This window comes from Pelophylax lessonae (genome assembly GCF_965119305.1).
Source record: "Pelophylax lessonae genome assembly, chromosome: 1".
NCBI classification, from domain to species: domain Eukaryota; kingdom Metazoa; phylum Chordata; class Amphibia; order Anura; family Ranidae; genus Pelophylax; species Pelophylax lessonae.
The window spans coordinates 392,149,621-392,173,049 of NC_138768.1; the positions used below are offsets into that span (position 1 = coordinate 392,149,621).

Here is a 23,429-nt window from a genome sequence, read left to right on the forward strand (position 1 = left end):
CTGGATTGAGAGGAGCTCAGGTAAGTATTAAGGGGGATGGGGGGGGGGGAGCAGCACACAGAAGGTTATTTACTTTCGTGCATAGAATGCATGAAGGTATAAAATCTTCAACCTTTACAACCACTTTAGTAATCAAGAGTTTATATATAAAATGATTAAATGTACACAAGTAAGTCCTTAGCACATGAATTCTTCATAATCTGGATGACAAGTAATATGACAATGCTATTTCCTAACTATATTTTCTCATACACACAAATGCTTAGCCACTCTTGCGTGCTGAGGCAACAATCCGTAACACTTTTTGGCGCCCGGGGACCACACATGCTTTGTACAGCCCCTATTGTTAATATTCACTAATAGTGAATACATGCTTCACAACTTTTTGAGATGGAAACAAAGGACATCTATTAGCAAAAGTATGTAGGTATAGGACACCCACCCCCAGCCATACTCCCTTAACCACTTTACCGCTAAGTACCGTAGTACTACTGCGGCAAAGTGGCTCTTGTAGGTCTGGTCACGTAGACCTACGTCGGCGCGTTCTCGGCTCCCAGAGCGCGCTCCCGCGCGCTGCAGGTGCCGATTCTGATCGGATTCGGTAGGGAACCGATCAATCACCAGATACTGACCAATGATTTTTGGTCAGTGTCTAGCGATCGGTCCCAACCAATGGCAATCTGTCCCCTGTCTGTGTAATGTAAACACAGGCAGGGGAAGTGATGTCACTGTCCCTTCTGGAGTCCTTTCGGTTCCAGGAGAAGACAGAGACACAGCAAAAACGTGAGTTTCCACCAACACTACACTGACACACCTCACATAGGCACATTTAACCCCTTCATCACCTCTGATCACCCCCAAACCCCTCACAGTGAACACTATATACAGTGGTATACAGATATTTTACTGATCACTGTATAAGTGTCACTTGTGAGCGTAGTTTGCGCTTGCGCTAGGCCCAAATAGGGTTAGGGCACCCGCCACCTATCCCCTAATAAAGTTTTAACCCCTTGATCACCCACAGTTAACCCCTTTACTCTCTATAACACAGTGCACTAATATATACAGTAAATCAGATAACTACTGATCACTGTATTTAGTGTCACTTGTGACCCTAATTTGCGCTTGCCCTAGGCCCGAATAGGTTTAGGCCACCCGCCATCTATCCTCTATAAAGGTTTAACCCCTTGATCTCCCCCAGTTTAACCCCTTCACTTCCCTGTCACAGTGTTCACTATATACAGTGATTACCGATCACTGTATTAGCGTCACGGGTGGCACAACTTAGGCTAGCTAGTTAGCGTCAGGGTCCCACTACACCACCGTTACTTAGCGTCAGTTAGAGTCAAGTACACTAACACACATACACACACACACCTCCATTACCAGTATAGTGTTTGAACAGATCAATATCTGATCTGATCAGAACTATACTAGCGTCCCCATAATTTAGTGTTCCCCAAATGCAGTGTTTGCACAATCAGCACTGATTCCTGCTAGCACCTGCGTTTAGCCCCCTTGCCCAGACTACCCTACCCAGGCAAGTGTAGTAATCAATAGATTACTGACACTTCCAAAAAACACAAATCACACAAAACCACTGCGTTAGCAGAGTCAGGCCTGATCTCTGTTAGCACTAGCAGTTTTTTTTTTGTAGCGACCAAATAGTCCTCGACAACCAGGTGCTTTTATTACCTAGTAGTCGCACTACTGTACCGGTAAATTTAGTTACTAAAATGACAAAACGTTGGTACAGTGGTGAAGAGGTCTACGAAATACTGACCACGGCACGTGTGAGCGATGGGGAAGCCTCACTGTCAGAATCAGGGTCAATATACGAACCAGATGACAGCAGCGGCTCCCTGACAGATAGCTCCGACAGAGGGGTCCCTGCTAGGGTCAGGCGTACCCGACCCCATTCTGGAGTTGCTGACTTGCAAGAACCGGGGGTTTCTTGTATGCAGCAGAGTGCCAGTACTAGTGCTGCTCACACTTCTCGTGAACTGGCAAGCACGAGCGGCCTAGTACATCCTGGACCTTCAACCAGCACTGCAGTATCACCTGGTGACGTGGCGAGTCACCTGAGTGCAGTTGAAGCTGGTGCGGTGGCTAGCACGAGTAGTGGCCCGCAGCCACCGCGTATCCGAAGACAGGCCCATAGAGCCCATAGTGTCCTCCCTGAAGCGCTGGCATATCCTAATTGGCAGCCCACAGATTCCACAGCGCCAGTACTTCCCCCATTCACCGCCCAACCCGGAATCCAAGTGGAAACAGCTAGTTTTAATCCCATAAACTTTTTTGAGCTGTTTTTCACTGAAGATCTTTTCAGATCTATTGTGGACCAATCAAATTTGTACGCTGAACAATTCATCGCCGCCAACCCAAATTCACCCCTTGCCAGACCATTCGCCTGGAATCCTATTACGATTCAGGAGTTTAAAACCTTTCTGGGCCTTTCCTTCAACACGGGCATTACAAGAAAGAATGAAATGCGGTTATATTGGTCCACTGACCCAATTCATAAAATGCACGTGTTCTCTGCTGCTATGTCCAGGATTCGATACGAACAAATATTTTGGTTCATGCATTTCAACGACAATGAACTCTGTCGTCCTCGGGGAGACCCTGAATATGATTGGCTCCACAAAAGTCGGCCCCTCATAGACCACTTCAATCAGTGGTTCGCAGCCATGTTTACCCCCCAACAAGATGTCTGCGTTGACGAGTCCCTGATTAAGTTTACTGGTCGCCTTGCTATCAAACAGTACCTCCCCAGCAAGCGTGCCAGATACGGGGTCAAGTTGTATAAGCTTTGTGACAGGGCCACAGGCTATACAGTTAATTTCCGTGTCTATGAGGGAAAAGATAGCACTGTGGAGCCCCCCGACTGCCCAGGCTACATAGGGAGCAGCGGCAAGATAGTTTGGGACTTGGTGTCACCCTTATTCGGAAAGGGGTACCACTTGTACGTGGACAATTTCTATTCAAGTGTGCCACTTTTTAAACACCTCTTTCAATTGCAAATTGGCGCTTGTGGCACCGTGCGATCTAATCGCTGGGGCTTCCCCAAACGGCTAGTGAATGCCCCACTGAGCTCGGGGGAGAGAGCCTGCTTGAGGTGCGAGGAATTGCTTGCAGTGAAGTGGAGGGACAAACGAAATGTTTACGTGCTGTCCTCCATTCACCCAGACACGGCAGTCCAAATTACTACGGTCACCGGTGTTGTTGTTGAGAAGCCCCTCTGTGTCCACGACTATAACCGTAAAATGGGAGGGGTGGACTTCAACGACCAGATGTTGGGACCGTACTTAATTGCCCGTAAGGCCAGACGCTGGTACAAAAAAGTGTCTGTATACCTATTTCAGTTGGTTGTGTTTACAACCCTTTTGTCTTATACAAAGCGTCTGCCGGAACATTATCCTTCTTTCAATTCCAAGAAGAGATAATCAGAGCCCTCCTGTATCCAGCTGGTGCTCCTGCCCAACTTCCCCAACCAGATGCAGTGAGCCGGCTGCATGAGAGGCATTTTCTGCAATACCTCCCGAGTACCCCTAAACAAAGATACCCCCAAAAAAGATGCCGTGTCTGCAGCAAGCGCGGATTTAGGCGTGACAACCGGAATTATTGTCCCGACTGTCCTGACCGACCTGGTCTTTGCCACGGTGACTGTTTCCGTCGCTACCACACACTACTGGATTATTAGCGTAGGGTACAGCACGGCACAGTTTAGGGCACATTTAGGGTCTCAAAAGATGTTCGATGGCTATCGTCATTTTGAGAGACCCGAACCTGCAACCTGGAACTCGATGTTTGAAGAAAAAAAAAAAAATACATAAAAGCCAAAAATAGTTGTCGTCTCAGTCATTTTTTATGTTCTTCTACACTTCCTACTGTACTTTTAATGTCCTTTGTTTGTTTTTTCATTCTTTTGTGACCTATTTCTCTTGCAGGTACTCGTCGGCTACCAAGCATTGATTTTATATATTCTGACACAAACAGTGTTTGCGCTCAGCATATATGGATACCTTTGCTGATAGCAGCTGTGGTGATTTTCTGATTTCAGCACTGCAGTTAAAATCCTATTTTGGTATACGTGGATAGTGTCGTGTATACCCATCATTAAATTCAGTGGGTGGTTGTTTGGGCGGTTAATGATGAGTAATACTACGCATTATTCCTGTGCTGATTTCTGATAGGTTCTCTTTTTTTTCGTTCAGCCCACAGGCTGCATGAAAAAAAAAAAAAACCTATATGCCAAACAAGGACCAGAAATGTACTGGTACGTTGCTGGACTTTGAGTGGTTATACCAGGATGATGCCAGCAGATTTAGGTATCATCTTGGTATCGTTTTTTACAGCCAGCGGTCGGCTTACATGTAAAAGCAATCCTAGCAGGTAATTGGCTGCTAGACTGCTTTTACATAAAGTGGGAGGGGACTCCCCCCCCCCACCGCCGCCTTCCGCAGCCTTCCGTGGTTTTTCTCGGGCTCTCCTGTCCCACCGGTTAACCCGAGAGTTCAGACGGTGGTTCAATTATCTAACCATAGAGCTGATTGGAGACGAGAATGGCTCCAATCATCTCTATGGCCTAAGATATCGGAAGCTACGAGCAATTCATGACTTCTGTTTCGCCAGAAATAAACAGCGCCATTGGGAAATTGGGAAAGTATTTTATCACACCAATTTTCGTGTGGTCAGATGCGTTAAGGTCAGAGGAAAGAGCTAGAGTCTAAAAGACCCCAATTATTTTTAAAAAGAGTACCTGTGACTACAGATTGCTATCATAGGGGAAATTTAAATTCACCGTGATAACAATAAAAATGATTAAAAAAAAAAAAAAAAATGAAAGAAAAGGTGTCAAAATAACATAGAAAAGCAAATAAAAAAAAAATCAAGCCCCCCTGTGCTTGCGTGCAAATGCGCACACAAGCGTTGGTCTAGTGTCATATGTAAACTGCAATTGCACCATGCATGTGAGGTATCGCCGCGAACGCCAGGTCGAGGGCAGTAATTCTTGCAGTAGACCTCCTCTGTAAGTCCAAAGTGGTAACCTGTAAAGACTTTTAAAGGCTTTTAAAACCGTACATAGTTTGTTGCCGCGGCACGGGCGTGCGCAATTTTTAAAGCATGTCATGTTAGGTATATAACAATAAGGTGAAAATAATCAGCGCAATCCTCAAATTAAAAGTGATGATCACAAAGCTGCAAGCAATCAGTGCCAAACACAAAACACCCACAGTAATCAATAAATAATATTGCTGCGCTAAGTGAATAACTGTTACCCACTATCGCTTAAAATTGTGACAAGTAATATGCAAATATGGTGATGATCATAAATTAATATGAATCAAACAAAACCAAGATAATAAATATCCCAATAAAAATAAAGTGACTTAATATTGTTTGTGAAAAAAAGTCCCAATACACAGTGCAATAAATGTTAACCAATATCGCTTAGAACTGTGATACGTGATATACAAATAAGGTGATGATCATAAATGAATATGAGTCAAACAAAGCCAAAATAATGAATATCCCAATAAAAATAAAGTGACTTAATATTGTATGTGAAAAAGTCCCAATACACAGTGCAATCTCAGTGACAGATAAATAAAACAATCTTCATCTGTGCAAAAACGTGCTGCATGCTTCACTCCAGGTGCTCCAGTGACAAATAGTGAGATTAGCAGCTCACCTCAGACAGAGACTCAAATGAGTCAAAATGGGCACAAAGGCTAACATCCACGGTCGCCTGGTGATCCCCTCTGCCTTCACCTCCAACCAATCCCTCAGGTCTCAAGCACGTGGTGGATGAAAAATATACAAAAGGAGATCTAGTGCTCTCTGTATTTGTAAAGGGGCTATTTATTGATATACATACCTCTGGACCGACGTAGTGACGTGCAGGCTCCTCCCCCGTACGCGTTGCGTCATCGACTTCGACCCCGCTGACGAAGTCGATGACGCAACGCGTACAGGGGAGGAGCCTGCACGTCACTACGTCGGTCCGGAGGTTCCAGGAAGTGTTTGGAAGGCTTATGTGAGCTGGCACGGCTGAAGTGCCAAACAATGTAAGCAGCAGAATGTATTTTGGGGTGTCATTTCACATATACCCATGGCATGTGTGAGAAATATATCATTTAGTGACAACTTTGTGTAAAAAAATAAAAATAAAAATAATATATTTCCCGGAACTTGTGGCAAAATATAAAATATTCCATGGACTCACCATGCCTCTCAGCAAATAGCTTGGGGTGTCTACTTTGCAAAATGGGGTCATTTGGGGGGGTTTTGTGCTATCTTGGAATTTCAGGGCCTCCGAAACTGTGATGGGTAGTGAGGAGTAAAATCAAAAATTTACGCCATTAGAAAACCTAAAGATGGGGATTGATTATCGGGGTCCCGTACACAGCTAGGCTCCCAAAAAGTCTCACACATGGGGTATCCCCATACTCAGGAGAAGCGTCAGAATGTATTTTGGGGTGTCATTCCACATATACCCATGTCATGTGTGAGAAATTGATCTTTTAGTGACAACTTTGTGTTAAAAAAAAAAAATTTAATTTTCCCAAAACTTGTGGCAAAATATAAAATATTCCATGGACTCACCATGCCTCTCAGCAAACAGCTTGGGGTGTCTACTTTCCAAAATGGGGTCATTTGGGGGGGTTTTGTGGTATCTTGACATTTAAGGGCCTCCTAAACCGTTATAGGTAGTGAGAAAATGCAATGAAAAATGTACGCCCTTTGAAATTCTGATGGTTGTGATTGGTTTAAAGGTCCCGTACACAGCTAGGCTCCCAAAAAGTCTCACACATGGGGTATCCCTGTACTCAGGAGAAGCAGCAGAATATATTTTGGGGTGTAATTACACATATACCCATGGCATGTGTGAGCAATATATCATTTCAATTACAACTTTGTGTAAAAAAAAAAAAATAATTTTTTTTAGTTATTTTTCAAACACCTGTGACAAAAAAATGAAATATTCAATGAGCTCAACATGCCTCTCAGAACATTCCTTAGGATGTCTACTTTCCAAAAAGTGGTAATTTGGGGGGGTCTTGTACTGCCCTGCCATTTTAGCACTTCATGAAATGAGCTAGGCAGTCAGAAATTAAAGCTACGTAAATTTCAGTATTTACACCATAGTTTGTAGACGCTATAACTTTTGCGCAAACCAATAAAAATACGCTCATTGAATTTTTTTTTGTCAAAGACATGTAGCTAAATATATTTTGGCCAAAAAAAATGACATAAATTGAGTATATTGGATATTTTTTAAAAGACAAAGTTGAAAATGTCATTTTTTTGCAAAATTTTCGCTCTTTTTTTATTAATATCGAAAAAAAAAAAATCGCAGAGGTGATCAAATACCACCAAAAGAAAGCTCTGTTTGTGGGTAAAAAAGGACGTAAATTTCGTTTGGGTACCACATTGCATGACCGCACCATTGTCAGTTAAAGTCGCACAGTGCCGAAGCACAAAACGTGGCCCAGACGTAAGACAGCAAAATGCTCTAGTGGTAAAGTGGTTAAAGGGGAATTATAAAAAAAAAAAAAAAGATTAGTTAAGGCTGGTTTTACACGGGCCTTCTCCTTAGTCCGCATTTGCCTGCTCAGCAGGGGATCTCCCCGCTAAGCAGGCGAATGACAGGTCCGTATCTGCTCCGTTTTGTTTGTTTCCATCTGACTGTCATCTGATCCGCTGTTTTTGGCAGACAAGATCAGGTTGGATAACCTTTTCTGCAGCTAGTTCGGTCTGGTCTCCAGCGGTGGAAATTCTCTGCAGGAGAGGACCGACAATCGCTGTGAAATTTCCGGGAAAATATGTCACCCATAGACCTACTATGGGGTTTCCGTTGTCGGATGCCTCTTCTGCACCCACCTCCATGCTGAAACCGCCACTGACAGCTGATCCTGGGACCGGACCGGATCAGCTGTAGAATAGGTAAGTACAGTGATTTTTTTTTTACAGGGTTAGATAGATTAGGTTTAGAATGTGGCACAGTTAGGTTTTGCCTGGACTTCTCCTTTAATCTTAGTCTGTAGAGTTCAATATTGAGTTGGCCCACCTTTTGCAGCTATAACAGCTTCAACTCTTCTGAGAAGGCTGTCCACAAGGTTTAGGAGTGTGTCCATGGGAATGTTTGACCACCGTTTTTACAGAAGCGCATTTGTGAGGTCAGGCACTGATGTTGGACGAGAAGGCCTGGCTCGCAATCTCCGCTCTAATTCATCCCAAGGCTCTTCTATCGGGTGGAGGTCAGGACTCCGTGCAGGCCAGTCAAGTTCCACCACCCCAAACTCGCTCATCCATGTCTTTGTGGACCTTTGCTTTGTACACTGGTCCAAATCATTTGGCAGAGGGGGGGATTATGGTGTGGACATAGAACAGCAGTCTGTGTTTACAACGGCAGACCACAGTTCTGTCTCCACGGGGAGCGTTCGCGGGTGCCTGGTGGCAATTGAGGCTGCTGGACCCGCGGATCAGCTTCCCCTGTGGTGAATGGGCGTGTCCACGACCCCACTCATGGTCCCACGAAAAAACAGGTACCCGCTCCCCCCTTAAAAGGTGCCAAATGTGGCACCAGAGGGGGGGAAGAGTCAGATAAGTGGAAGTTCCACTTTTGAGTGGAACTTCACTTTAATGTGTCGTGGTTTAAAGGGATGAGGTGGCAACCCTAGTGTAAAGGCTGGCATCCCAATACTTTTAACCACTTGCCTTGCCCGGCCAGGCACAGTGACGTACCGGTACGTCACTAGCCTGTCACTCGCTTGTGAGCCAATAGCGGACAAGCGCGCGCCCGCCCCGGCTCGTTCCCTAACAAGTCAGTGCGTGTGACCGGCGGACCCGATGTCCGCCGGTCACTCGCGATCGTTTGCCGTGAAGGGAGAAAGGCAGGCGGCTAATGTAAACAAGCCGCCTGTCATTCTCCTCTGTGTAAAAATGGAGATCACACGGTTCTACTATGTAGAACCGTTGATCTCTGTTCTTACACAAGTAGCCATTTCCAATCACAGTTAGAAATACGCCCCTAGGACACACTTAAACCCTCCCTCTCCAATACAGTTAACCCCTTCCCTGCCAGTGTCATTTTTACAGTAACAGTGCATATGTATAGCACTGATTACTGTAGTAATGTCACTGGTAAAATTATAAAGAAGGTTGAGACCGGCGCTACCTTTAAAGTGCTGATGTGCCAAATAAATAAATAAATAGAGTAATAAGTAAAGTGCTGAAGTGTATTATTTATTTAAAGTGCTCATATTCTGAGTGATAACGGGTTGGGTATTGCAACATTTATCATAAGTGCTGGTGCCAGAAAAAAACTTGAAAAAAGAAGAAACCAAACCCGGTGCTTTTATTCAAAATAATAATGTGTATTACAGTGATAAAACGTGGAAGTTTACATAAATGACATATACATAAACAGTGCTTATTTTAATGAAAAAAATGACTGTAAATTATCCCTGTTATTGTTACGTGCTGTGATCATAAAGTGATGTGAAACTTTCCATATATATGCAAGAAATTGAATAAATTAAATAAATTAGTAACTCCTCTTTAGTAGAGAAATGAAAAGAAATGAGAAAACAGGTGTTGAACAAAGAAAAGATTAAAGCACGGATTGCAAACACCACTATAACCACTAGGTGTCGCACCCGGCCAATATACCACCTGTATATCGATAGGGACCAATATGGAATCCTGGGGTTCCCTGCCCACGGTCTCTCCTCGTCCGGAGTACCTCAGGATATAAAAGAGAGAAAGAGGGGGACCCCTTGGTGCGATGTATAATGCCAATCTTTTAAATGGCGAGGTAGTAACTCACGGTTAGGCTGTCCTCGATCAGTAAAGAGAAGCCGGGAAGCTTCCGCGTTCCACGGCCCAAGCTCCAAATACCGGAAGTGACGTAGTGACGTAAGACTCCACCCTACGCGTTTCGTAATGCAACGTCTACTGGAGCGGCCGCTTCCGGTATTTGGAGCTTGGGCCGTGGAACGCGGAAGCTTCCCGGCTTCTCTTTACTGATCGAGGACAGCCTAACCGTGAGTTACTACCTCGCCATTTAAAAGATTGGCATTATACATCGCACCAAGGGGTCCCCCTCTTTCTCTCTTTTATATCCTGAGGTACTCCGGACGAGGAGAGACCGTGGGCAGGGAACCCCAGGATTCCATATTGGTCCCTATCGATATACAGGTGGTATATTGGCCGGGTGCGACACCTAGTGGTTATAGTGGTGTTTGCAATCCGTGCTTTAATCTTTTCTTTGTTCAACACCTGTTTTCTCATTTCTTTTCATTTCTCTACTAAAGAGGAGTTACTAATTTATTTAATTTATTCAATTTCTTGCATATATATGGAAAGTTTCACATCACTTTATGATCACAGCACGTAACAATAACAGGGATAATTTACAGTCATTTTTTTCATTAAAATAAGCACTGTTTATGTATATGTCATTTATGTAAACTTCCACGTTTTATCACTGTAATACACATTATTATTTTGAATAAAAGCACCGGGTTTGGTTTCTTCTTTTTTCAAGTTTTTTTCTGGCACCAGCACTTATGATAAATGTTGCAATACCCAACCCGTTATCACTCAGAATATGAGCACTTTAAATAAATAATACACTTCAGCACTTTACTTATTACTCTATTTATTTATTTATTTGGCACATCAGCACTTTAAAGGTAGCGCCGGTCTCAACCTTCTTTATAATTTTATCACTTTTAACCCTTTCAGGGTTGGTTGTTGGCAGCTTACACCTTAGGTCTTTTTTTGTATTTATTATAAACTCCATAGCGCTGGTCACCTCCTGTATAAAACAATGTCACTGGTAACCCCAAAAGTGTCAAAAATGTAAAAAAATGTCAGTCAATGGTCCGATCTGTCCGCCGCAATGTCGCAGTCCTGCAAAAAAAAATTGCAGATCGCCGCCATTACTCATTAAAAAAAAAAACAACAAAAATCTTTCCCTTTGTTAGTAAACGCGATAACTTTTGCGCAAACCAATCAAAATACGCTTTTTGCGATTTTTTTTACCAAACATATGTAGCATAAAACAAATTGGCCGAAAATGTTAAAAAAAAGTGGATTTTTACATTTTTTTGGGAATTTCATATAAAAAAATGTGAAAAATAGTTATTTTTGCAAAATTGTCGCTCTTTTTTTGTTTATAGCGCATGATCAAAAAAAATCGCACAGGTGATCAAATATCACTAAAAGAAAGCTCTGTTTGTGGGGAAAAAAGGACGTCAAATTTGTTTAGGTACAGCGTCGCACGACCGCGCAATTGTCCGTTAAAGTCACGCAGTGCCGAATCGCAAAAAAGGCCCTGGTCAGGAAGGGGGTAAAATCTTCCGGGGCTTAAGTGGTTAGCAATATAGTGCAGGGATCCTCAAACTACGGCCCTCCAGCTGTTGCGGAACTACACATCCCATGAGGCATTGTAAAACTCTGACATTCACAGACCTGGCTAGGCATGATGGGAATTGTAGTTCCTGAATAACTGGAGGGTCATAGTTTGAAGACCCTTAGTGTATGTGAATAGCTCTATGCAGCTGTGCTTGGGTAAACACCCATGGCTTCTTCAACACACTTCTCCCCAAATGCAAAAGTAACGCATTTTACTCCTCAACACACAGACCCATGAGAACTATTTGCCTTATCTTATAGAGCTGCCAAGTACGAAGCAGACTAAGTTTTCATATGACATTATTCCTATCTCCTTCTGTTCTTCCAGTAAGACCATGCCATACAAACATTAGGCCTATTAATAGTAACCAAAGCTCTAATTGCGGAAGTATTGCTGCTCGCCCAGCGTCACCACCGGTCGGCATCAGACGTAAGCAGCGAGGTGGATTGTGGGAAAAGAGGCGTCAGTGACTACAATCCCCAGCATGCAGCGGGGCGGGCTGTGTGTGCGCAGTATGGCGGAGCAGGTAGCGGAGAATGTCCCAGTGTATGAAGTGACAAATGTGACCACACAGAAGATTCACGTGGGCTCGTTCGGTGCGCTGTGGAAGGGAAGCCTGACAGAATGTGACCTGAGCCTGGCTGAGGAGAGCCCGCGGGAGTTGGAAGATGCTGAGCTGGCTGTGGAGCTGGGCTGTCCTGTGGATACAGCTGCAGAGCTCAAACTGCTGTGCAGGTTACCATCCCTTCTTCTTTACTGGCTGCAGCCTGCACACATGGGAGTTTGCTGAAAGGCCTCATGCACATGGCACACTGTTTTGGAAGCTGGATATTTCTGCTAGGATCTGGCCGAAAAACCCAGCTACCCCCCCCCAAAAAAAAAAAAAAAAATGGCACGTTTTGTAAGCGTATGCATATAAACTTATTCTGTTTGCTAGAACAGGGTTTCTCAACCTTTTTTCGGTCAAGGCGCCCTTTAAAAATTATGGACAGTCTCAAGTCACCCCATTCTAAAATTTACATATAGGACTCCCAGCGTCGAGGTGATTTATTCTTCCAAAGCAAATACACTTTTGCACACTGGTACTGACTAGTATTCCAATGTTTCTCTTCTCCCTCATTTTTTTTCTCCATCAGTCCGCTAATGTGACCCCATGGCTAATGGAGAGGGTCAAACAAGGATGCTATGCAGGCGACTGACCCCCCCTTTCTGTTTAACCACTTGTCGACCGCCGCAAGTACATATACTGCGGCGGTCAGCCCCGGCCAGGCCAAGTAATGTACCGGTACGTCACTAGCCTGTCACTGGCTTGTGAGCCAATAGCGGGTGGGCGTGCGCCCGCCCTGGCTCGTTCCCTAACAAGTCAGTGCGTGTGACCGGCGGATCCGATGTCTGCCGGTCACTCGCGATCGTTCGCCGGGAAGGGAGAAAGGCAGGCGGCTAATGTAAACAAGCCGCCTGTCATTCTCCCCTGTGTAAAAATGGAGATCACACGTTTCTACTATGTAGGACCGTTGATCTCTGTTTTTACACTAGTAGCCATGTCCAATCACAGTTAGAAACACGCCCCTAGGACACACTTAACCCCTCCCTCTCCAATACAGTTAACCCCTCCCCTGCCAGTGTCATTTTTACAGTAACAGTGCATATGGTAACCCCAAAAATGTCAGTCAAGGGTCCGATCTGTCCGCCACAATGTCGCAGTCCCGCAAAAAAAAATCGCAGATCGCCGCCATTACTCGTTAAAAAAAAAAAAAAAAAAAAACACCAAAATGACAAAAATCTTTCCCTTTGTTAGTAAACGCGATAACTTTTGCGCAAACCAATCAAAATACGCTTTTTGCGATTTAGTTATTTTTTTTAACCGAACATATGTAGCATAAAACAAATTGGCTGAAAATGTTAAATTTTGATTTTTACTTTTTTTGGGGGGGGGGGAATTTCGTATAAAAAAATGTGAAAAATATTATTTTTGCAAAATTGATGCGCATGATCAAAAAATCGCACAGGTGATCAAATACCACCAAAAGAAAGCTCTGTGGGAAAAAAAGGACGTAAAATTTGTTTAGGTACAGCGTCGCACGACCGCGCAATTGTCCGTTAAAGTCAACGCAGTAAAAAATCGCAAAAAAACCCCTGGTCAGGAAGGGGGTAAAATCTTCCGGGGCTTAAGTGGTTAACTGATGATGCCATTGGGTGTTAGGAGGTGGGCAGCTAGAAGGTTGTAATGCTGCACAATAAAAACCTGTGGCTTTGTGTTCCTAAAAGGCAGGCTTCAACTACATGCCAGCTTGTATACAAATTTTAGGCAGTTTTCAGGTCATTTTGCCAAGGCACTCCTGAAAGAGACTTCAAGGCACCCTGGTTGAAAAAGGCTGGGCTAGAACATTCATTTATTCTAGCTGCTAGAATGCAATTATACGCATTTACAAGTAAAAAGCACAGAAACGCTTCATTGGGAACCTGAGTTTGGGGCAGTCGCTTTTAAAGCAGTGTTCCAGCCATTTTTGTGTCTATTGGGCCCCTTTCACACATGTTCAGTTCATCAGTTCAGTCACGTCAAAATGTATCCGTTTTTCATCAGTTGTTGTCCGTTTTTCATCAGTTGTTGTCCGTTTTTCATCAGTTGTTGTCCGTTTTTCATCAGTTGTTGTCCGTTTTTCATCAGTTGTCGTCCGTTTTTCATCAGTTGTCGTCCGTTTTTCATCAGTTATCTGTTTTTTATCAGTTGTCATCCGTTTTTTCATCAGTTGTCGTCCGTTTTTTCATCAGTTGTCGTCCGTTTTTTCATCAGTTGTCGTCCGTTTTTTCATCAGTTGTCGTCCGTTTTTCATCAGTTGTCGTCCGTTTTTCATCAGTTGTCGTCCGTTTTTCATCAGTTGTCGTCCGTTTTTCATCAGTTGTCGTCCGTTTTTCATCAGTTGTCGTCCGTTTTTCATCAGTTGTCGTCCGTTTTTCATCAGTTATCTGTTTTTTATCTGTTGTCATCCGTTTTTTCATCCGTTGTCATCCATTTTTCATCCGTTTTTCGTCCGATCCGTTTTTTTTGACGGATGAAAAATAGGGCATTCATACGTTCAAAAAAACGGACATTGACGGAAGCAGATGAAAACAGATGTTAACTGATGATCATCCGTTGTCATCCGTTTTTACATAGAGATACATTGATGTCCGTTTTTCATCCCTCAACGGATGGATGAAAAACGGTCAAACGGACAGCATGTGTGAAAGGGGCCTAAAGGCTCCATGCACACTAGCGTTTTATTTTTTTTTTTTATTTGGATAAAAAAAAGCTGGATAAAAAAACATTGGTAATAGCATTTTAGGAGAATTAGCGTTTTTGTACTTTTTTACTTTTTATATAAAAAAAGGGGGAAAAGCTAAACAAAACGCTTTTTGGACCATTTCTGCTGGTAAAACGCTCCAAGAAACTCTACAAAAACATTTTGTTTTCTGCTAGATGCCAAAGCTCAAAAATGCTAAAAGCCTAAAGTAGTGTGTATGGACACATAGGATAGCACCATTTAGCTTCTAGGCATAGAACAAAAATGCTAATAGCTTCTAGCAGCTTAAAAAAACACTAGTGTGCATGTAGAATTAGAGCCGGTTCACATAGGCGCGACCCGACTTGCCAGGGCGACCTGTGAAGTCGCTGTGCACAGCTCGCACTGCGACCTCGGAGCGACATGCACGGACTTCATATCATTGAAGTCAATGCAGGTCGCTCCAGGTCACCCCAAAGTAGTACCGGACCCTTTTTCTAAGTCAGAGCAACTTGTGTCGCTCCTATTAGAACGCGTCCTGTGCTACTCTATGGCAGGCGACTTGTCAGGCGACCAGGTCGCCTGACAAGTCGCCCCAGTGTGAACGGGGTCTTAAAGTCAGCAGCTATTAAAGACTGTAGCTGCTGTTAAATACACACTCACCTGTCCCAGGATCCAGCGTGCATTCACCCCAGCGTTTTTTTTTTTTTTCTTTTTTAACAAACTTTTTATTTATCTCAAAATTCAAATAACTCATACTAAAGTAACAGTGAGGCACAGGTCAGTTCAATACAATGCAAAATTTCACAGTTCGATACAAATTCTAATCCTTATGCAGTAAGTTACATCCAGAGAAACAAATGTAGCAGGCTTAATATTATCGACTGTTAGCCAGGCAAACAAATATAGCAAGCAGAACCTTTAGGCTCCTTTCACTCTTGCCGCTCCGTCGCCGGACTCCGTTTTTCTCAGCGGGGGATCGATCCACCGATCCCCCACTGAGGAGGCGGGTGACAGCTCTGTCTCCACGCTGTGTGGGGAGACAGAGCTGTCAGGTCCCCCCTGTTCTCTATGGGGGAATCGGATGGGAACAGACTGTCTGTCTGTTCTCATCCGATCCGCCAGACAGATGGAAAATAGGGGTTTCATCCGTCTGGATTTGGACAGGATCGGATGTCAGCGGACATGTCTCCGATAACATCCGATGCCCCATAGAGATGCATGAGGCATCCGTTCAAATCCGCCTGAAAAACTAACAGGTGGATCCGAATGGTCCGCAAACGTGAAAGGGGCCTTAACCAGGGGATGGACAAGGAGTGAAAGAGAAGGGTGGGGAGAAAGGTCCTAGAACACTTCAGTATCAGTCAAAGGTCCTCTATATATTGAGAGATCTGGGGTGAAAAAGACCCCTCTAGTGAGCACAGGAAGCGGTGGGGGGAACCTCTTCTACGGCCTATAAAAGTGATCCTGTGGCAAATCCGCCGCCGTGACTGCTTTTACCACTTTGATCTGAAAACTACCTGCTGTAAATAAAGATACCAAGGTGATGGCAGCTAGCTGCTGCCATAACCCTGGTATTTAAGGTAAAAAACATGACCTATATTTACAATTAGGCAGACAGCAAGTGGTTTAAGCACTTGCATGGGCACATTTACTAATATGTAGCTGCGTTCAGAGGGATGAAGAGAGAAAAAAAAACCCTCTGAAGGCTCATTTACAATAGCAGTTGGAAGGCTGTAAAATCATGCAGCTGAGCTGCGTCTTCACCGCCTCTCATCTGCCCCCCCCCCCCTCCTTTCTTTTAGTTGGAAAGACAGTGGCAGGAGGTATACACATGCTGCGATTTTTTTTCTTTTTTTTTGCAGTCACAGAAGGAATTATACCCTGTTGCAGCACTACTGCCCTCCAAACACAACCCACTCAAGTCAGCAGTGGTGCGACAGGGTAGTCTGGCATTTAGGGGGTAAAACAAACGGAAAGGAGGCAATACCACACCTGCTCACCACCTGTCAGATGCTTTGAAGAGCGATTTAAATGCAGATGGATACTCAGAAAGCAATACTGGTGTAAAAAAAAGGTCTAAAAACAGAGGTTCTTCTTTAAACCCATGTGCATGAGGCCTGAGGGTTGGTTCACGGTGGAATCGCACAAGAACGCTCTGTGTTCCTGTGCAATCTAGATGCAGGTCCATGTGCAATTTCACTGTGGTAAAATTGCGCCACACCAAAAGTACTGCGTGCACTACTTTTGGAAACTCAGTGCAGCTGGATTGCATGTTACTTCCGTACCATGGGATCTATTGCAGGTTAACATATTATGTTCATGATCTGCCTTTGCGGTGTCATTAACCTCTTGACGCCAGCCACACGCAAATATGCAGCCTCTTGGTGGGTGGGCCTTGGTGCCGAGCGGGTGCTTATTTGCGTGCGTTGGTGCAAATACAGGTGTGTCAATAGCTTGCGCGCTCCCAGCACAATTATCGGCAGCTAACGTGAAACTCCCAATCGCTACTTGCAATCAGGAGGTTTCCAATCATGTGACAGGCAATCACAGTGCTCACATGAATATAAACCTCACTCGGCCTCCCAGCATTCTAAACCCCTTTAAGGGCTGGGAGGCACCGGTTTCAAGGGGTTAACCTAATATTGACACCCGCTACAGATCGCAACAGCAGTGCAATTTGGATGTGGCGCCGGAAACATGCACAGAACACAGGTTTCCTGCACCGCATTCTGGTGTGAACTAGCCCTCAAACGGGAGCTCACGCTTGCATTAATCGATCAAATTCCTTGTTTAACCTTTTTAATGTTGAAGCCATTTCTTTCTTTTTTCATCCTCGGTTCAGAAAAATTCTCGGTGTGTGCAGCACTGCAAGCCCATCCATAAATGTCATAAAAATGTAATTTGCTCAATCAAACAATTTTTGCTAATATATACACACACACACGCACACTTTATTTTTTTCTACCTCTGGGTTTTCCCTAAGGCCCCTTTCACACGGTCTTTCTGATCCAGTCCGTCTGTCAGTATTTCAGGAGGACCTGATCGGATGCTCCATGCAGCCCTATGGAGCGAGCAGCGGCCGCTGACACCCGCTGTTATCCGATCCTGTCCGTTAAATTAGAGACGGATGGAAACCCTATTTTCCATCCATCTGGAGGATCGGATGAAAACGGACAGGCGGTCTGTTATCCGATCTCCCATAGAGGAGAGCGGGGCTCTGACAGCTCCGTCTCTGCACACAGAGCAAAGACGGAGCTGTCATTCGCCTGCTCATGGGGGATCGGCGGATCCATCCCCGCTGAGCAAAACGGAGTCCGTTGGGTGCACCGTCCATGTGAAAGGGGCCTTAGGCAGTGGTGACATAGCCCCAGACTCACAGGTGCACGCAAGGAAGACTGCTGCCTGTGCCTTCCAGAGAGATTTCACCTGGTCATGTACATGTGCTATAGAAGACATGGGTGGCGTGTTATTGTCCAATAACAATCCCCAGATCTTGTACGGCACATGCATGGGATCAGGAACAACATTATGGGGACAGAATAAGGAAGAAAAAGCTGGCCACCACCATTACGTTATCTGTAAAAAATGATGGCGCGGTATACATGGTGGCAGAAAAAATAGTGTATTAGGTGTGAGGGCACATGGTAAAAGAGAAGGTCAGCAATTGCTTTACAGCTTCTGTCAAATTACTTGTAATATTAGATGTCCTCTGTGCAGGCAACTGGAGAAATATTTACTGCAGGGGCTGAACTTTTGGTAAGATGAGGAGGCTCTCCCTTTGGGCCCCTGTGAGCTGCTTTAAGCCCCGTACACACAATAAGATTATCGAACGATCTGTCGTCGCCAGTTTTTTGTGGCATGCTAGTCTGATGTGGAAAGTGAAGAGATTATTTTCATACGAATTTTCCCGTACGACAGAATTTTACTTCAGAAGTGATGTCATGTGTTGGATTGCTTTGTATGTGTTCTTTCGTCTCTGAGCATGCCTAGTCTTGCTCTTAAGATTTTTTTCTGTCTAAATCTGTACTAATGAGACGAAAATCGGACGTTGTATTACGGACAACAAAAATTTTATAGCCGGCTGCACATCAGGATTTTGTCAGCCGAAAAGTCGGAGTTTGCTGTCGAAAGCACCATACTAACAATCCGAAAATCGTCAGATCAGTGGTCGGACTAATTTTCCCTTCAGATTTTCTTATCGTGTGTACCGGCCTATGTGGGCCAGTTCACACCACACCAGTGCTTGCAGTTCCAGTGGAACACGCGTCTTTATTTGACGTTAAGAAAAAAGAGGGGGAAATAATGCACTGGACTGCATTAAAATTGCACCAAAAACACGTAAAAATGTGCATGCAGAAAAGCTTCTGGAGTGCATCCGGACTGCGTTTCTGGTGTGAACTGGCCCTAAACCCACATCCTAAAAAAAATATTAAAAAATGCAGTATTACATGCTTTTTCATATTCCCTCTCTGCATTCTGTATAAACCTGGTTGATCGTGCTGTTCTCCATCTACACCTTCATGTCCCCCAATTCAGCTAGGAATTTTGCAGCTGTGGTGGCAATCCTGCATATGCTCAGTTTTCAGTTAATTTCTATGCTGAGCATTTCCTCCCTTTTAAATTGGAGCAACCCATGTGACTATACAGTGGGGATCAAAAGTTTCGGCACCCCAGGTAAAAATTTGTACATCTCACGAGTAGAAGGCAAAATTGATTCAATAAAATTTCAGCAAATTTTGGATGGTAACTTGATGCCATCTGTGAAAAAGCTGAAGTTAGAGAGGATGGCTTCTACAAATGGATAATGATCCTAAACACACCTTGAAATCCACGGGGGATTAATGTGCATAAAGAAGCCAAGGAAAGATGGAAAAATCTCCAAAAAGCATCAAATTACAGATTAGACATTCTTATATGTCAACAAAAGTTAGATTTTTTTTCCCATCATTTACACTTTCAAAATAACAGAAAAAAAAATGGCGTCTGCAAAAGTTTGGGCACCCTGCAGAGTTAATATCTTGTACTGCCCCCTTTGGCAAGTATCACAGCTTGTAAACGCTTTTTGTAGCCAGCCAAGAGTCTTTCAATTCTTGTTTGAGGTATCTTTGCCCATTCTTCCTTACAAAAGTCTTCCGGTTCTTTGAGATTTCTGGGCTGTCTTTCACGCACTGTTCTTTTAAGGTCTATCCATAGATTTTCGATTATGTTGAGGTCAGGAGATTGTGAAGGCCATGGCAAAACCTTCAGTTTACGCCTCTTGATGTAATACAAATTTTTACCTGGGGTGCCCAAACTTTCGATCCCCACTGTATGTATGTGTATATATATATATATATATATATATATGTGTGTGTGTGTGTGTGTGTGTATATATTACACTACCGTTCAAAAGTTTGGAGTCACCCAAATAATTTCATGTTTTCCATGAAAAACTCACTTTTATTCATCAAATGAGTTGCAAAATGAATAGAGAATATAGTTAAGACATTGACAAGGTTAGAAATAATGATTTTTATTTGAAATAATTTTGTACTTCAAACTATGCTTTCAAAGAATTCTCCATTTGCAGCAATTACAGCTGTGCAGACCTTTGGCATTCTAGCTGTCAATTTGTTGAGGTAATCTGAAGAAATTTCACCCCACGCTTCCTGAAGCACCTCCCACAAGTTGGATTGGCTTGAAGGGCACTTCTTACGTACCATATGGTCAAGCTGCTCCCACAACAGCTCAATAGGGTTGAGATCTGGTGACTGCGCTGGCCACTCCATTACAGACAGAATACCAGCTGACTGCTTCTTCCCTAAATAGTTCTTGCTTAATTTGGAGGTGTGCTTTGGGTCATTGTCCTGTTGTAGGAGGATATTGGCTCTAATCGAGCGCTGTCCACAGGGTATGGCATGTCATTAAAAAAATGGTATTATAGCCTTCCTTATTCAAAATCCCTTTTACCTTGTACAAATCTCCCACTTTGCCAGCACCAAAGCAGCCTCAGACCATCACATTACCTCCACCATTCTTGACAGATGGCCTCAGGGACTCCTCCAGCATCTGTTCACTTGTTCTGCGTCACACAAATGTTCTTCTGTGTGATCCAAACACTTCAAACTTAGATTCGTCTGTCCATAACGCTTTTTCCAATCTTCCATTTGTCCAATGTTTATGTTCTTTTGCCTATCTTAATCTTTTCCTTTTTTTGGCCAGTCTCAGATATGGCTTTTTCTTTGCCACTCTGCCTAGAAGGCTAGCATCCTGGAGTCGCCTCTTCACTGTGGACGTTGAGACTGGCGTTTGCGGGTACCATTTAATGAAGCTGCCAGTTGAGGACCTGTGAGGCATCTATTTCTCAAACTAGAGACTCTTTACTTGTCCTCTTGCTTAGTTGTGCACTGGGGCCTCCCACTTTTTTCTATTCTGGTTAGAGCCCATTTGTTCTGTTCTCTGAAGGGAGTAGTACACACCATTGTAGGAAATCTTCAGTGTCTTGGCAATTTCTTGCATGGAAAAGCCTTCCTTTCTAAGAACAAGAATAGACTGTCGAGTAGAGCTGCACGATTAATCATATGAAAATCGCAATCTCGATTCACCCCCCCTGACGATCTAAACCTGACATATACTCGATTCTTTGCATAGCTGCAGAGAGAACAGCTGTGGGAAAAAAAAAAAAAAAATGCCTCCCGGCAAACGCCTATCAGCATTTAGGCTCCGTTCACATCTAGGCGTTTTGGGGCGTTTTTGGGGAGTTTTTCTGCTCTAGGATCAGCTCTCAAAACGCCCAACAAGACAAATCCTATTCATTTCAATGGCCCCTGTTCACATCTGAGCGTTTTGACGCTGTTTACAAAACGCCCAACGCTCAAAAAAGTACATGAGCTTCTTTTTGGGCAGATTACAGGCGTTTTCCATTGGTATCTATTCAATCAAAAAACGCCTGCACAAAAAACGCCTGTAAATCGCGGTAAAAATCGCGGTAAAAACCGCGCAAAAACGCTACGCTCAGGTGTGAATGTAGCCTAAGTCTCCCAGTAACTATAAACAAAATTATTACATTGTATCTTTTCCTTCCCTCTGCCAGGGAGAAAGGAAGTTTAACCTCTTAAAGACTAGACCTTTTTCTGACAATTGTTGCTTGCAAGTTAAAATCATTTTTTTGCTGGAAAAGTACTTAGAACCCCCAAACATTTTATATATTTTTTTAGCAGAGACCCTACAGAATAAAATGGCGATTGTTGTAATATTTTATGTCACACTGTATTTGCGCAGCATTCTTTCAAACGCAATTAATAGACTTTAATGAATAAAAAAAAAAAAAAAACGTAACAGTAAAGTTATCCCAATTTCTTTTTTGTTACACAGAGAATCGTGAGAGAATGGTGATCTTTATTCCAAGCTAAAAAATCGTGATTCCCATTTTGGCCAGAATCGTGCAGCTCTACTGTCGAGTTTCAGAAGAAAGTTCTCTTTTTCTGGCCATTTTGAGAGTATAATCAAACCCACAAATGCTGATGCTCCAGATATTCAACTAGCTCAAAGGAAGGCCAGTTTTATAGCTTCTCTAATCAGCACAACAGTTTTCAGCTGTTCTAACATAATTGCGCAAGGGTTTTGTAATCATCAATTAGCCTTTTAACACGATTAGCTAACACAATGTACCATTAGAACACAGGAGTGATGGTTGCTGGAAAATGGCCTCTGTACACCTATGTAGATATTCCATTAAATATCAGCCGTTTCCAGCTATAATAGTCATTTACCACATAAACAATGTCTAGACTGTATTTCTGAATAATTTAATGTCATCTTCATTGAAAAAAACTGTGCTTTTCTTCTAAGTGGCCCCAAACTTTTTAACGGCAGTTATGAGTAATTTTCAAGCAACATTGACAGGCACAGCTCCTTATCTTCTGGATCATTGGGTTATACTGCCCCCTACAGGAGTAAAACACTAGGTAGGAAAAAGCTTGACTACGCCTGTGGGTAAACACCCACTCTCAGCTATAGGCACTGTTTTTTCTGCCTAGTCAGGAGTAAGGACCTAGTTCCTTGCTGGGATCTCTGGTCCTGGCAATTTTTTTCCCCTTTTTTGAATGGAACTTTTTCCTATCTTTATTATTTTGTTCCTGTGAAAATCTACAGAGATTTCCAGAGACGATCCAGAGGGTCCCCCCTGTCTGGCCAGCGAGCGCACGCAGATCTCGGCTCCACGCTAGGTCCTCTGTCACATAGCCCCACTAGATGGGGGCTGGCCTGCGAGTTAAATGTCTCATAGGGGAAGACTGGAACACTGCTTTAAAGAGTTTCTGTAATGTTTAGAGCCATTATACAGCAGCTGGATGATTTAATCTAGGCAGCACTCTTCCAAAATGTCAATTTGCTTTATTACTAAAGGAAGTCACTGATGCTGTTCAACGTGCCTGCTTAAGTTCAGTCAGTGGTGAGGGAGCAGCAACATAGCGCTATTTTGAGCCTTAAGAGGAATTCTTCTTTAGGGCTCTTTTACACAGGCGGACCGTTCAGATCCGCCTGTCCGTTTTTTTTTTTGGGCGGATCTGAACGGACGCCCCATGCATCCCTAAGGGGCATCGGATGTCAGCGGAGACATGTCCGCTGACATCCGATCCGTCAAATCTGGACGGATGGAAACCCTATTTTCCATCCGTCTGGCGGATCAATGGGATCGGATGAGAACGGACCGCCGATTCCCCCATAGAGATGTATGGGGAACTGACAGCTGTGTC

General features: G+C 43.7%; 1 protein-coding gene across 2 annotated transcripts in view; it reads left to right on the forward strand.

Annotated features, from left to right (window-relative positions):
* The first annotated feature begins 11,919 nt into the window (after positions 1-11,919).
* The window catches only part of SNAPC3 (small nuclear RNA activating complex polypeptide 3), a 173,166-nt gene continuing 161,656 nt past the window's right edge, over positions 11,920-23,429 (forward strand). For both annotated transcript variants that reach the window (XM_082243785.1, XM_082243786.1), the window contains exon 1: positions 11,920-12,163. In XM_082243785.1, coding sequence (XP_082099911.1) covers positions 11,943-12,163 — 221 coding nt within the window. In that variant the 5' untranslated portion in view covers positions 11,920-11,942. The remainder of the gene's footprint in view (positions 12,164-23,429) is intronic.